A 15,582-nucleotide genomic window follows, 5' to 3' on the forward strand; every position below is an offset into this window, starting at 1 on the left:
GTTCTCATCCACATCCCAATGAATATCTTCTGTTCGTTAGAGAAATTCAAGATTCACCTGGGATCAGTTTACCAATCCAGGACAGATTTAGAAAAAAAGTCTAATGGAAATGTATAGAAATATGTTTGATATGTTATGACAACTTGTTCAACCATTTTGCATGTAAAGATTTATGCAATGAATTAATGCTTAAATGTTGTGGGGGGTGAGACTATTCAACAGAGACCCATTATAATACATTTTGATCAACCTGACATAAGTAAAAGAGCAGAACATAATCATTTGCGTGGATGTACCAAAGCATTTGCAACTTGTTCAAAGAAATGAGAAACTGCTTTTTTAATGTGCACAAGTGATACAATGATGTGAAGATTCAACAAGTAGTCTTGAGAATTTCAATTCTGATCTGAGAAATGTAACAAAGTCAATTTGTACTAATTTCCACAGATTTGTCTATCCGTTTGCTTTTGTAATACATTTGTTAAATAGTAAAGAGGCTTTATGGACACCCTATACGACTGGTCAACAGTGTGAAAACTGACCATCTGTGTCACACATCAATAACAAACAATAACAGAGAAGTGAGCAGTACTTTGTAGAACTAACCTGCAGATCCCGGATGTCAAAGGGCTCCTCATAGATGTAGACTGTGTCAGCGCCAGCAGCCAGACCGCCCACGGTGGCCAGGTATCCGCAGTAACCGCCCATGGTCTCAATGATGAAGACCCTCCGCTTCGTACCGCTGGCTGACTGCTTAATGCGGTCACATGTCTGAACCACACACCCAAAATAAAAATTAGAAAACAAGCAAAATAGCAGAGCTCAGCCTCAGGTGCAACAACTGGAGTAAGGCTGAAACTGACTGAAATCATCTGATAGACATTTAAAAGGAAATTGACTTCATGAACAGAGGATTCATTAATCACAGTTAGTTTTAGGTTGTTGTTTTGTTTTGTTTTTTTTTCCTAAATCAAACTCGTCTCATGTTTAAGTGAACTGGGTTTTTGTTCATGATGAGATAAGGAAAAAAAACTTAAGTTCACCAGCATTTTGTCTACTGACATTAGATCACTTATTAAATCACGATCAGTTGCAGCTTTACTTTTAATCCTACAGAGGAGCAGGGTAAACATGCAGCTGTACTTGCCCTTTATATTGGAGCCAGACAGGATGCACCTGCAGAACCGTCAGACTCCTTACTGAACATAACATTAACACATTGCCTCCTCAGTCAGAGAACCTGACTGTCATGCATGTGGAAAAACAGATATCCTAACCAACAGGGCATGCACTTGTACTGTATTTTTAAAGCAAAAATACATCTATGTTCAAAAATCATTAGCTGTCTAAATGTCAGCTACATCAGCTCAGGCATGCATTCTGTGAATTAGGACAGTCAAATGTGGGCATCAAAAATCAATAAATCACAATTTAAGACAATTACATATGTTACACACATGCAATGTTATTCCAGTCAGCACTGACCTATACTGGCATGTTTCAGAATGAAAATGACAAACCTGAGTTTTCTGTTCATTTAAAATGCACAATTGTACTGTTTGTAAAAACACAAGGTTTTTCTGGTCCATTTTCTTGGATATCAGAAATCTTTAAAGTAGTAGTCAATGTTCATTTCATTTTTGTTTTGAGAAGCTACTTTTTTTTTTTACAAAAAAATAGACAAAAAACATAGTGAAAAGAAATCAGACAAAAATGTTTGGAAGGGATGTTTTGGGAGGAGATCCAATCAGAGTTCAGCTCTGTAGATAGAGCAGATGTGCAAAACTGAACCTATCGAGTGTGACAATGTAAATCATTGTTTTAACATGGTATGTTAAAATGTACAGTGTTAACACCTAGGACACACAGAATGTACATTAGATTAGATTTGACATTTGACAAGTTAAATAAACCCTCTGTAAAGTGTGTGTCCTTGAAGTTAAAACAACACTGGACAGGCTGACAACTCACACACACTGACCAAATATAAATATAAATATAATAATATATAATAATATATAAATATAAATAGCTTTTGTTGATTACACTAATGTAGATTTAATCAAATACAATTTTAGTCAATTAGTGATTAGATTTTATATATACAGACTAAAACTAAAACAGTTCAAATTACTATAGAACATCCTGTGAAAATTAACATTGATAGTAGTGTACATTACTTTACAGACTGTTTTATGCTATTTTATAACATTATGACACATTAAAACTTGTCCAAAGCCAAAATACCACTAGTGCCATCTTCATTATTCTAGAGCAGTGACACTGCAGTGACCTAAACCTCTTGTTATGACGGTGTTTTTCACTGCTGGACTGGCCCTTACCTCCACTATAGCGTTGAGGGACGTGTCAGCGCCGATACTGAGGTCGGTGCCAGGAACATTGTTACTAATGGTGGCAGGCAGCATGCACATCGGGATGCAAAACTCCTCATAGTTGGCTCGGGCCTCATACAGCTGCAGCAAACACTCAAGGGCCTGATGGTAGTGGCCATGATATGAGGTTAGACCAGCAGGGGGCACACTACATATGTAAAACTGTGGACACTGTACATGAAGCAGCATGGAAACGCACTGCACATAGTGTTCTGAAACACACAGTACACGCTGCCGTGTTAAATCACCCTGTTTTTGGTTCCTGCTGTTACATTTAACTCAATATAAACTGGGCTTTTTAAGCTCCATTAAAAACTTAATAGTGAAATATTTCCAACACTAATAGTGTTTCAGTAGCTACTGATGCTCACTGATGACTACAGCGTATTAAGAATGTAATGGTACATATTACTTGTCATGGACACTTTTCAACAACACAAGAAAAGAGAGCAGTTGCAAATAAAGTGAGTGTTAGAATGGAGCTCAGCATCTTATTGGCTGCACTGCAGTGTGTGTGTGTGTGTGTGTGTGTGTGTGTGTGTGAGTGAGAGAGAGAGAGAGTATGTGCTCTCTGGAGGCTCCCCATTGGCTAACAAGAGATAGGATGGGAGGGGTTTGAGAGGGCTCACCCAGTTTGACATATTGAGGTGCTGACACGACATGATAAGGACTGAGACGCAGACTGTTGAAGCACTGGCCGATGTTTCCTTTTATGTCCAAGAAGCAAAGAACTTATTCAGCCCCTTCAATGCACTGGAATCTGCTGTGCAGTCATGTCAAAGCACAACCATTCAGCACAGACTGAGTGATGCTCACTGTAAACTTGCCAATGACAGCATGCAAATCTCTCACAACACACTGACTCGGTGCCATTTGGAGAAACAGGAGGCAGCACTGTCCCACTGTGTCCAACTCACCATCCATCCAGCCTCTTGTTGTTTCTCAAACAAACACAGGTAAAGCTGCAGGACCGAGCCAAGGCCACGTGACAGAAACATGCTACAAGTCACAGCATGCCTCAACACTGACCTGGGACCACCGCTGAACAACCAAGCCCAAAACAAGCGCAGCAACAAAGCTGTTGTACTCTATGTGTCTCTGAGTGTCCATTATCCTGCTCTTTAGCTTGTGTGACTGATTCTTCCACTGTGACTCAGAAACCATATTATAAACTGCAATAAGGGGTATGCATGTGATGTCACAGTCTGCCAAAGTCACTGTGTTTACACCATTGAGTGGTACTGATGCAACTTATAAGTGGCAGCATCATAATAATGTAATTATATTATAATATATGTCATTATATTTTTAATACATAATATTATAAAAACACAAAAATATTTCTAACATGAGAAAGCTACTGGCGATTGTATGGAAACACGTGTGTTTAGTGAGTCACATAGTTTATTTACTGAAACACCTTTAATGTACAAATACGCAACAGCGCATAGCTTAACCGTGAGTCCAGAGCACTTGTTAACATTCTACTCAGTTTTAACTAATGAAAGTGATCATTTAATGTTTCCAGTTGCTGAAGTGGCGTACAAGTGAAGTGTAACGTGTTACCATTCAGATGACGTTTATAGTGGATTTGTCTGTTTCAGCTGAGTCTGCATGGCTGCATGAACCTTCATTACCTTTCTAAAAATACATTATTTGAGAAAAGAGTCACTGTCCCTGATCTTTTAAAGTTATTACATATTATTATAAGCTATTACATACACATATACATTTTTTTTTGTAACCCTGGTTTAGGAGTTCTTGTAGCTCGTTCTTGATATATCATCTGAACAGAACTTTTTTCTAGTGTTGTGTTGTATGGTAAAACATGAGTGATTGGTAAGAAGTTGGAGAAGTTAATGTGTAAAAGCAGAGGTCCTCCCAGGAGTTCTGCATGAAATGTCCTTACTAGAACTAATTTTGTTCTTGTTTTTGCCACTTTGAGAAAACAAACACTGTGTTCTTGTGGAGTATGTCCAGGCCTTTAGCCACATCACTGGCAGCTGTACATCATCACCAGAGGCTAAAACGTACAAAAAACACAAAGTATAGAAATGCCATGATAATAACAGGATCATAACGTGATCATAACAGGATCATAACGTGGTCATAACACAATCATAACGTGATCATAACAGGATCATAACGTGGTCATAACAGGATCATAATGTGGTCATAACACAATCATAACGCGATCAGAACAGGATCAAAACAGACCAAAAACATGATCATAACAGGATCATAATGTGACCATAACAAAATCATAATGTAATCATAACAGGATCATAACATGATCATGACGTGGTTATAATATGATCATAACGTGATCATAACAGGATCATAAAATAATCATAACATGATCATAACAGGATCAATAAGGTGATCATAATGTGATCAAAATGTGATCATGGCATTTCTCTGCTGTTGAAATCAAATCTGCAGTAGCCGTGTTGCTAAATGACTCAATCCACTCAGGTGGTGTGCTTGGGTGTGAATGTGACATCAATGCATAAACCATCCAATAACCCCTAAAAATGTTGGGACCAGCACAACACACTGTAAATGTATGTAGTCGTTGTGACTCAAAAAGTCAAGTTTGCCTGAATGTTTTCAAACTTGTATTTCATGTACACTATTTACTGCATGATCTAATCAGTCTTCAGATTGCCTTTAAACTCAGACTCCCTGAGTTTACACTGAAAACACTGCAGCCCTCTGAGGGTGACAGCACTCAAACATACATTAAATATGGGTTTCATCTACACAGTGGAATCACACATATCCATCCTATGGTTCATCAGTATAACTTCAGAAAACAGTAATAATCTGAGGTCTTTTTAAACATGACAAACCTGTTTGATATCTGCTTGTTGTGGTTGTAGGTGTTCAGTCAGTGAAGGCCCAGACAGAGTGGTTGGTGTGTGTCTCTGATGTCAAACACACACGCTGTCTAACTCAGCCTCACTTACGTCAGTAATGGCGTTCAGAGCCGTGTCTGAGCCAATGCTCAGGTCTGAACCAGGTATATTATTTGAGACGGTGGCGGGTACCATAACCATGGGCACACAGAACTCGTTATATTTGTCCCGTGCTGCAGAAAGTTCCAGTAATCCAACGTAGGCCTAGACATACACGTAGGCAGCAGTGAGAGCCGGCATTTCATTGGTTGTTGTTATGAATATAAAAACAAAGGAAAGGTACGGAAGAGGTGAAGGACAAACTAAAGGTGGAAGAAGCTTAGACTCAAATATTAGAGGAAAGTGCAGCTGTGACCAAATGCCACACTATACACCAGGGATGTCAAAACCAGTCCAGTACAATAATAACATAATAATAACATAATAACCTATACATAACATCAAATCCAAATTTTTCTCTATGTTTTAGAGTGAAAAAAGTAAAATTACATTGTGAAAATGTTTACATCTACAAACTAACCTTCAAAGAATGTGAATAACATTGACAACCTGACATTTTTTAAGAAAACTAAGTGCAATTTTAACAATATTATGCCTCAGTTTATCACTTACAGATCACAGTGGATCTACAAAGGCACAAAACATTTAGGCAGAATATTGTTAAAATTGCACTTTTTCTCTTAAGACATTTCAGATTGCTCACATTTGTTCAGGATTCTCACTTTTTGTGAAAAGATAGTTTGTAAATGTAAACATTTTCATGCAATTTTCCTTTATTACACTAAAACAAACAGAAAAATTTGGAGTTGTTATTATTTTTAGGTGATTATAGTACTGTTTTACTGGTCAGAGATCAAATTAGGCTTTCTGTAGCCCCTGAACTACAATGATTTTGACACCTTTGAATGCTAATATCTATATGAAGTCTAAATTGTTATATTTCATCCCACAGGCCAGATTGGACCCTTTGATGGGTCAGTTTTGGCCCGCGGGCCATATGTTTGGCAACCCTACTATACACTAACTATTTACAGGAATAATGTTATATTAATGCTGTGGTATTTAGTCGATAGGGTAGTGGAGTGGTGCGTTACTGCACTGACTTCAATTTGTAAACTATCATGAAATAATCATGTATTATAATTAGTATCGTACTGAAGAATTGACCTGAATTAAACTGATGACAGATTATACATGTATGGTCAGTCTGTTCATGAAAATGAAAAAGGTATAAGGACCCCTGGAGCTAGGCAAAACACTATCTATATCATAATACTGGAAGGTCTCAGAGTGTCTGTGTGTGTGTGTGTGTGTGTGTGTGTGTGTGTGTGTGTGTGTGTGTGTGTGTGTGTGTATCTGCACAGTTCTGAGAAATTGAGATGTTTTTAACTGGCCAATTTGGTACCTACAGTTGAGGAATAGTCCCATCTCCACATTAAATACCTCTGCAAGTTGATAGGACCAATATTTTGGGAGATAGTGATTTTAGAATACAAAAGCCTTACAATCACGTTGTGTTCCCCATGACCGTTGACTGGAAGCGCAGTACCACACTGCATGACGGGAAATGAAGTTAAAAACAGGAGCGATGCATTTACTAAATTCAGTCCTTAGATATCGCTATTAATATGACCCCACAAGGAGGGGGGGGGGTGTACTTCTACTCATAATGCAACGGACCTGTATGTGGAGGATGTAATGAGTTCCATAGCTCTGTAGATAAAGATGTGAGAACTGAACTCCCCTCACCTTATCATTGAGTACCTGCTGCACCCCCCCCTCACGGACCTCAATCCATCCTCAATCCAGACCCCAATACATAATTCTGCAAGTAACGCGGCGGACCTGTATGTGGAGGACGTGTCAATAAAGCTGTGAGAAAGTGAAAGTCAGGTCCCCTCACCTTATCATTGACTATCTGCTGCCCCCCCCAGGTGAGAACCACTGGTCCGCGCCAAAGTTTTTGCACATACGGACGGACCAACAGATGAACAGATGAACAATGAACTGATGATGACAATACCCTGCTGCGAGGGCTCAGGGTAAAAAGCACTTATTAAAGCACTGGCTAAAGAAAAAGTAAATTAAAACTGCATGCACCGATAATACCAAGAAGTCCTTTTACCATTTCCAAGTGATGTGTGTGGTTTCATCTTGTATTTGCTTTTTGCACCTTAAATTCTTGATCAAGGCTTTTCACCTCCTACATGTTTTGCTTTCCATGTCAGCAAACCACTAACTTGGATAAGGGCTAGACAGGTTTATCGAAGTTTGTTTACTGCAAAAAGAAGCCCTGCTAAGAGTAAATGAACTGTAAAAGAGAAATACTGCACTATGGCATGTGAGTGTTATTTAAGAGAATGTATAAACATTTGGTACAGGTCTTGCTTCCCTGATTCCAAGAGTAATCATTTAAACAACATGAATTCAGCATGTTTCAGTTAACTGATAAATAATTTAGATTGCATAGTCTGCAGTAGGTGACGCTACAGGCTGTTATACATAGCTATGCTAAAATGAGTCAATGTTGGAGAGCATTTTGTTTTCCACGTAAAGTAACTGAGATTTTTTTTTCATGTATGAGACCAAGAAACAGTTGTTCTCATTAACCTACACGACCTGTTCTATAGCCAGACATGTTTTCACTTTATAGGAATATACAGGAAGACAAAAACACCTGAAAATTTATTCCAATAAAGCCTTTCTATCTTCCATTAGCCATATTACACTTTTGTGAAAATGACAAAGCCCACATCAACTGAGTTTTTTGTATTTTGTCATTTCCATTCAACTTTTCTAATATGATACTTACAAAATGGGCCTAAAAAAAAGAAACACAGCTAGTGTCTGAATGAACCACAAATGTTTAGAGGAGCAAATACCTTTATGGTTCTTGTGGAATGTGGTAATGCACATATATGTAGTATGATACTACATGTAGTATGTACATGTAGTATGTTAATGTTAATTTATGTAGTATGTAGATGTAAATCGGTGTCAAGACACTGAGTCAGGCCTTTTTTTTCAAGTCAAGCAATAGGAGAAAAAAAAGCAATGATGCATGGTGACAAGATAATATATGGGAGGGGTTTATTGGGAGATGGAGGAACCAATGGGGGAGAGCCAGGCCAAGAATGACAAAAGAGAGACAGTGGAAAGAGTTGGTGGCCACAATGTAGAAACAATGCATAGACAAACAATGAGAGAGTCAATAGCCTGACAAATAGTTCGAAGTGTGGTGTAAGTGTAGACATGAGGCGATTAATGAACATATGACATGTAGTATACTACAGTATGTAGTATATGCAGTATGTGGTATACTGCATGTAGTATCATACTAGTATGGTACTACATCTACATGTACATACTACAAGTAGTACCATACGAGTATAGTGCTACATTTAGTATGTACACATAGTATGGTAATGTGCGATACAGTATGTAGTATGTAGTATGATTCTACATGTAATGTGATAAGTCTGTGATTAATGATATAATGAAATTTTAAAAAACAGCATGACATGGCAGTCAGAACAAAACCATTTTAACATATACAGATACACTGGTGACATACTTTTGACAGCAGTGAAATGAGGCAGAGATGATCAAAATGTGCCATAAAGATAATATATTGTAAAACTGACTACAAAAATCAAATTTTTGTCCAAAAAATATGAAGTCATACATACCTCAAATCCACCAATGACAAGCAAAGCGTTGATATTATGAATCCTCATCTGCTCAGCAATTTCATCCAGATGTTTACCTGGAAGGGTCCTAAAATATGATTGCCAATTTTAAGATCAGGTGTACCAGTTAAGAGTCAGTTAGGTAACATTTTCAAATATCTTGTAGGATATTTTCAAATGTGTTATTAGGATGATCTGCATGTCTACCTTCTTTGTTCTGATTTTTGCAGCACAGGAGTACAGACACTTTAGACACCTTTTTATGAGTCCTGTCTAGGCTGTGTGCAGACACTACATATTTTTCATGTTAATACCATCTTCAGCAAATTTCCCACTAATGTTGAAACAGAGCATATTCCTCTTGTTTAAAATTGGGTAGCAAACGTATCTGAAGTTAGAACAACCACTAGTCAACACATTTTTGCTGAAAAATGCTGAAATACAACATTAATTTCAATGTTTGTGTTTTAAACACTTAAATTACGTATGTATCCCTTGAAAACATTCATTATACTCACAGCATACAACTGAAAACAATCTTCAGAATTCCACAGCAAATTCATTGATGTATAAGGACAAAGTGAATTTACCAAAGTTAATCTCAAAGTGACAATAATAATGCACCTGCTTCTCTTGTCTACAGAAACTACATTCATTTTACAAAATGGGCTGTCATAAATTTAAGTCTGTTTATATTAAATTCTAATTTTCATTAAGTACTTCACGTTATATAAGTTTCTAAGTAAATCAGAACATGCTTAATGAGAATTGTCCAAGTGTGCTATTATATTTTTGTTTCCTTTTTCTTTAATACTTTGTTGTGACCTCTCTTGCTGTTTCCTGTCATGGTCTAATGCTGCCTGTCGCCTATCAGGATTATCATCAGGCCCTGTACCACCTCATCCATTCTTCTTTGCTTCGTGGCATTTTGAACTTTATTCTTATCTGTGAAAGAGATGACTACTGCGTAATGGTGACTGTAGTGTCCATAGACAACAAGCCAGGACATTCCACACACACTACTGTATACGTCAATGACTAAGCTCCATTCCTTATTCAATATTTTCTTTTACATATTCCAGCTGAAAGACAATGATTTATTACATATCATCACACTAATGCTGGTTTCTGAGCTTTCAGGGTAGACCTCCGAATTAGATTTTTTAAAATTGCAATTAACATATAATTATATTTGTGAAATTCTGAACATAGTTGGTCACATGATCCACATGTACAAGTATTGTGTTCCTTTCGGTGGTCCCTCATAACACAAAAAAGAGCTAGTTTTAGGTAACTAAAAATGCTTTTTACTTGTTTATGATATCGTCATTCTGTTTTCAGTGATTTGTGTGCTTTACTGCTTTGCAATAAATTCGTTAATTTTAAAAACTCTTCCTAAAACATATTATCAATTAAATTAAGCACAAAAGTTCTATAGCAGGGTTGTCAAACTCATTTTAGTTCAGGGGCCACATTCAGCTAAATTTGATCTGCAGTGGGTCGAACCAGTGAAATAATAACATAATAATATATAAATAATGTCAACTCCAAACTTTTCTCCATGTTTAAGAGCAAAAAAAGTTAATTTACATTATGAAAAAGTTTACATCTACAAACTATTGTTTAAAACAAAGTGAGTAACATTAACAAACTGAAAAAATAAGTGTAATTTTAACAATATTCTGCCTCAGCTTATCATTTACACATTTACATTATAATATAAAAAAATACACAAAACATTTAGTAACAGGCAGAATCTTGTTAAAATTGTACTTACATACTTACATTTCAGGTTTATATTTGTTCAGGTTATTTACATTTTTTGTGAAATTACACTTTGTTTTAGTGTAAATACATGAAAATATTTACATTTACAAAGAGAAAAATTTGGAATTGTCATTATTTATATGTTATTATGATCATATTTTACTGGTCTTGCCCACTTGAGATTGAATTGTTCTGAATGTGGAACCTGAACTAAGAAGATTGTTAACATCTTAGTGTAATTTTTGCATTTCACAAATTCATCCCAAGGGCCAGACTGGAACCTTTGGCAGGGGGCCAGATTTGACCCCCGGGTCGCATGTTTGACACCTGTGATCTAGGGCATATCTAATACTTGAAGCAGCTCAAGGTTTTAACCACAGGGTCATAAAAGGATATGAGAAGTATACAAAGAATGCAATCAGATAACAACACCACAATGACATTTCTTTATAACCCTATTTGTCTTTGTCTTTTTCGATGTTGTGCATACCTCAGTGCGAACAAACTTTACAACAATATTTCCTCTCGACCCATTCAACTGTTCCACCTAGTACGGTCAGTGGGAGACAAAGACTGAGAAGAAAACTATTCATAAATTTTGCCCCAGATCTCTAATGAGTGTCATTCTTACAAAGGAAATCTGGAAACCTTAAAAAAGATTCTTGGAAGGACAGCGTAGATTTAAAAAGTGATGAATATTAAGACAAAAATTGCATTTTACTTGTAATAACTGCCCTCGTCAGAATTTGACTGTCCATACAATGTCATTTTGTTAATAATGACAACAGAGTGTCATTTATTCATATTCTGAGGCAGTAAATGACAACTTGACCATCTTTATAAGTTCTTAAACAGGGATGTCAAACTCATTTTAGTTCAGTTCCACATTCAGCCCAATTTGATCTCCAGTGGGCCGGACCAGTAAAATAATAACAGTGAAAAAATTAAAATTATATTATGATCAGGTTTACATCTACAAAGTTTCCTTAAAAATCTGAATAACATGAACAACTTGAATTGTCTTAAGAAAAACAAGTGCAATTTTAACAATATTCTGCCTCGGTTTATCAGTTTATCATTTACACGTGCATTACAATCGCACAAAACATTTAGTAACAGGCAGAATATTGGTAAAATTGCATTTATTTTTCTTAAGATATTTCCCTTGGTTCCTATTTGTTCAGGTTATTCTTGTTTTTTGTAAAAGTATAGTTTGGTAACGTAAACATTTTCATATAATTTTACTTTTGTACACCAAAAAAACAGAGAGAAAATTTGGGGTTGTCATTATTTATAGGTTATTATGATAATATTTTACTGGTTCTGACCCACTTGAAATCTAATTGGACTGTATGTGTCTGTATGTGGAACCTAAATTAAAATGATTTTGACACCATTGATTGTTGATATCTTCAGTGTAATTTTTGCATTTCACAAATTCATCCCATGGGCCGGATTGGACCCTTTGGCGGGCCGGATTTGACCCCCTGGCCACATGTTTGACACCTGTGTTCTATAGGAACTTTGGTACACTTGATTTTGAAATCGGCAGATAGAACCAATGACCAATGTTACACATGGCTCTACGTAACTGATTGGAAGTGTTTACCACTGAGTTGGAATCAAATTCATATTTTAGTCCCTTTGTTAAAAACGTGTCCCTTACACTGATTCATAACTTCATGTACTGATTTTTGAGCTTAACAAAAAAAAAAGAAATGTGTACTCCATACACCAGAACATGAATAAACATTTTTGATAATGTGAAGGTACATACAAGCTTACCTTTTAGTCCCTAGTAATGACCCACCCTGGCCAGTCCAACCACCTACATCCCCCCATTTTATCTCCTTGACCTGGAAAAAAAAAACAGAATCATTTTTTTCTGACTGTCCTCATGTTCAGTTAAACAGTAATTAGGACTATTTCACTTCAGTCAGATGTTCGTACAATAATAAAAATCACAGATTCAAAGACCAAACTACTAAAAATACACTACTAAAAAAATTATAAAACTGTCTTAAGTTTACATTTTAGTACATGACACTTTGTATTTTAGAGCCATATGTGACCCTATTCAGAGAGTCGAGCTGGAAAAACTCTCCATGAAAACCCCTGACTAAATGAAAATATTTACTGAAATGTTTGATTTACATTTTCAGCGACTTGCTGGATGTTAATGTTTAGCTTACATTGGTGTTGAATATCACTTTTTCCATAATGTATGTGCAACATTAATTAGCAGGGAGCAGATAGGAGAAACTAGCTTTTGCCAAACATATTGTCAAGTTCACTGACTGAAAACATGACTGACAACATAAATTGACCCCACAGCTGAATAATTCATTCAAGTTTTATGTTTAACATGACCAAGTAATTTCAGCAACATACTAGTATTAAATGAAAAAGATATTAACCCATAAAGACCCAAATATCCACCACCCATCCACCGTCCATCCACTGATGTAAAATGTTTAATACCTGTTGATCCATTACCCTATCAATTAGGGATGCACCGATACCACTTTTTTCCAGACCGAGTACGAGTATGAGTACTTACATTTGAGTACTTACCGATACCGAGTACCAATACGAGTACTTAATAATCCCATTCCAGTTCTTAGTTCCTTTTGTAAGTGTGCTTTATTGTCGTTATCATTAGTCTAACTGGAAAAAAGTGCTGCTACTGACATTTAATGTGTTGGAATGAGCGTTTCTCAATTTATCCACCAGGGGGCGCCGCTCTGAATTAACCATACTGGACAAATACCATGAAGAAGAGTAAAGTTTTTGAGAAGACGAAGAAAGTCAGTAATAACAAACATGGAGACGACAGAGGTAACACTAATGTGATACTAATATTGCAGCGTTTTCACTGGTAAGGTTTAAAAGTTTAGCTTCAGCAGGTAGAGAAAAGAGAAATGGGCGATAAGTTTCATTTTCACTTCTGTTGGCAGCGGTTCGCACCGCTCCATACACCCGCTGGTATTCTCATTCTCTGGTATTGTCATTCTGCGCCTGGTAAACGGATAGAATGTACGCAGAGGACGGATAGAACGCTGCATCCGTATCCGTCTGTGTCTTTAACGTTACTTGCAGTCAGCGTTACTTTTATCACCGTCATTTATTTTGAAAAATCTCCACACTCTTCACACTCCCCACCCATTATTCCTCCTCCTCGTACCTGCTGCACTGAGGTGTGAATGTCACACGGCCGTAAGCGGTATCAGTGCATTTGTATCGGATGTCTTTTACGAGTACGAGTACGAGTACACACACTGAGTATCGGAGCCGATGCCGATACTCGTATCGGTATCGGTGCATCCCTAGTTATATTTGCTTATTATTTTTAAAAAAACATAGCATGATACCTGGGTCCTGCAAAGCGAGAAAACGTTATGTCATAAAAGACCAACTATTTTTAGTTACTTGCTAATATTTAATATGTTGCATTTGTGTTGAATACGCAGATGTCAACTTTGAGGTGTTTATCAGGGTTTAGACATGCTAACTTATGGAAACTATTCAACTGAAAACTCTAACAGATCCAGTGATGATAGCATGTTTAAAGGCTTATTTATTATTTTTAATTTAAGTATATATTAAGTGGAGTTTTTGGAGTAATACAAAATAATTTATTTTCGCTCTATTTAAGAGTGCTGTAAAAGTATGATCTGAAAAGCTGGATGTATAGAACCACATGCTAGTCCAGGTGAAATTTACCAGCAGCTCTTCCTCTGTGTAATCAGTGTCCTGCTTAGTGGAGGTTTTATCCAGGGATCACAGCTCCACTCTTCAGTCAGCTCTAATCCCTGTGCAACAACATGCCTCCAGACCTCATCACAATTAAACTGGTCAGTGCTTGTTAATGAACTACTCAAATGGGTGTTTGCATCTCTGGAAAGCATGCATGTACCCAGCAGTGTATGACCGCTGAATTGAGCCTGTGTGTTTAGGTGTTTGGTGTGACTGCTGTGGGAGTGGAGTAATTGGCTTACAGTAAGCAGGACTGTTTATCTGGACACACTAGTTCTTATCACAGGGGCCAGTGAAAGCAACGCCACTGGACTACAAAGTCACTGTGACCTCCAAGGAAATGCTGCTTGCCACATGGTTTACTTACACACTTAACCATGAACTACTGGTCATCTTTGAAGTCAAAATAAACTTTATGGTTCCATTCATTTGTTCATTTGTTGGAACATAAAGATGCAAAATGAAGACAGAGAGAAGTCAGAATTTTTAGACTCGTCATGTTTTGACATGCAGACTTAGAAGAGGCATCAAGTTCAGGTGAATAATTTTTGTTCGTCCTAAATGTGATAATGAATTATAGTTCGGTGACTACAGCAGATCAGTGGAATCAACAGTTTGATCTGTGTAATACAATGCACCAAATGTTTTCCTAATTAACCTACACTACCTGTTCTATACCCACACATGTTCACTTTATAGGAATATACAAGAGGACAAAAACACCTGAGAATTTATTCCAAAAAAGTGTTTCTATCTTCCATAATGCACAGGATTAGGATTTGGTGTAAAAGACAAAGCCCATGTCAAGTGAGTTTCTTGTCATTTCTCTTCAACTTTTCTAATGTGATACTTACAAAATAGGCCTAAAAATAATAGAAACACAGCTAGGTTCAGAAATTTGGATTCTATGATGATGTGTGTAACTAATTTTTATCTTTTCTGATATGAATGAACCTCAAATGTTTAGAGGAGCAAATATATTTATGGTAAGTGTGGAATATAATGTAATGTGCATATATGTAGTATGTAGTATGGTACTACATGTTCATGATTTCATTC

The 15,582-nt window shown here is 36.8% G+C and overlaps 1 protein-coding gene and 1 long non-coding RNA gene across 8 annotated transcripts in view; both read right to left on the minus strand.

Moving 5' to 3' along the window:
• Nucleotides 1-15,582, minus strand: part of LOC115436573 (ATP-dependent 6-phosphofructokinase, platelet type) — a 49,986-nt gene that overhangs the window by 9,483 nt on the left and 24,921 nt on the right. For 4 of the 7 annotated variants that reach the window (XM_030159450.1, XM_030159447.1, XM_030159448.1 and 1 more), the window contains 4 exons: nt 12,553-12,623; nt 9,001-9,088; nt 2,343-2,495; nt 607-771 (listed from right to left, as the gene is read on the minus strand). In XM_030159450.1, coding sequence (XP_030015310.1) covers nt 607-771; nt 2,343-2,495; nt 9,001-9,088; nt 12,553-12,623 — 477 coding nt within the window. Of the gene's footprint in view, nt 1-606; nt 772-2,342; nt 2,496-5,362; nt 5,516-9,000; nt 9,089-12,552; nt 12,624-15,582 lie in introns of all 7 variants that reach the window. The other 3 variants (XM_030159451.1, XM_030159449.1, XM_030159446.1) reach the window with 1 other exon arrangement.
• Nucleotides 10,315-12,546, minus strand: LOC115436575 (uncharacterized). The gene is made up of 2 exons (XR_003937849.1): nt 12,274-12,546; nt 10,315-10,432 (listed from the first exon to the last, which is right to left on the minus strand). It is a non-coding gene; the product is annotated as an uncharacterized LOC115436575 (long non-coding RNA).

The sequence above is a fragment of the Sphaeramia orbicularis genome, chromosome 17, assembly GCF_902148855.1.
Source record: "Sphaeramia orbicularis chromosome 17, fSphaOr1.1, whole genome shotgun sequence".
NCBI lineage: Eukaryota > Metazoa > Chordata > Actinopteri > Kurtiformes > Apogonidae > Sphaeramia > Sphaeramia orbicularis.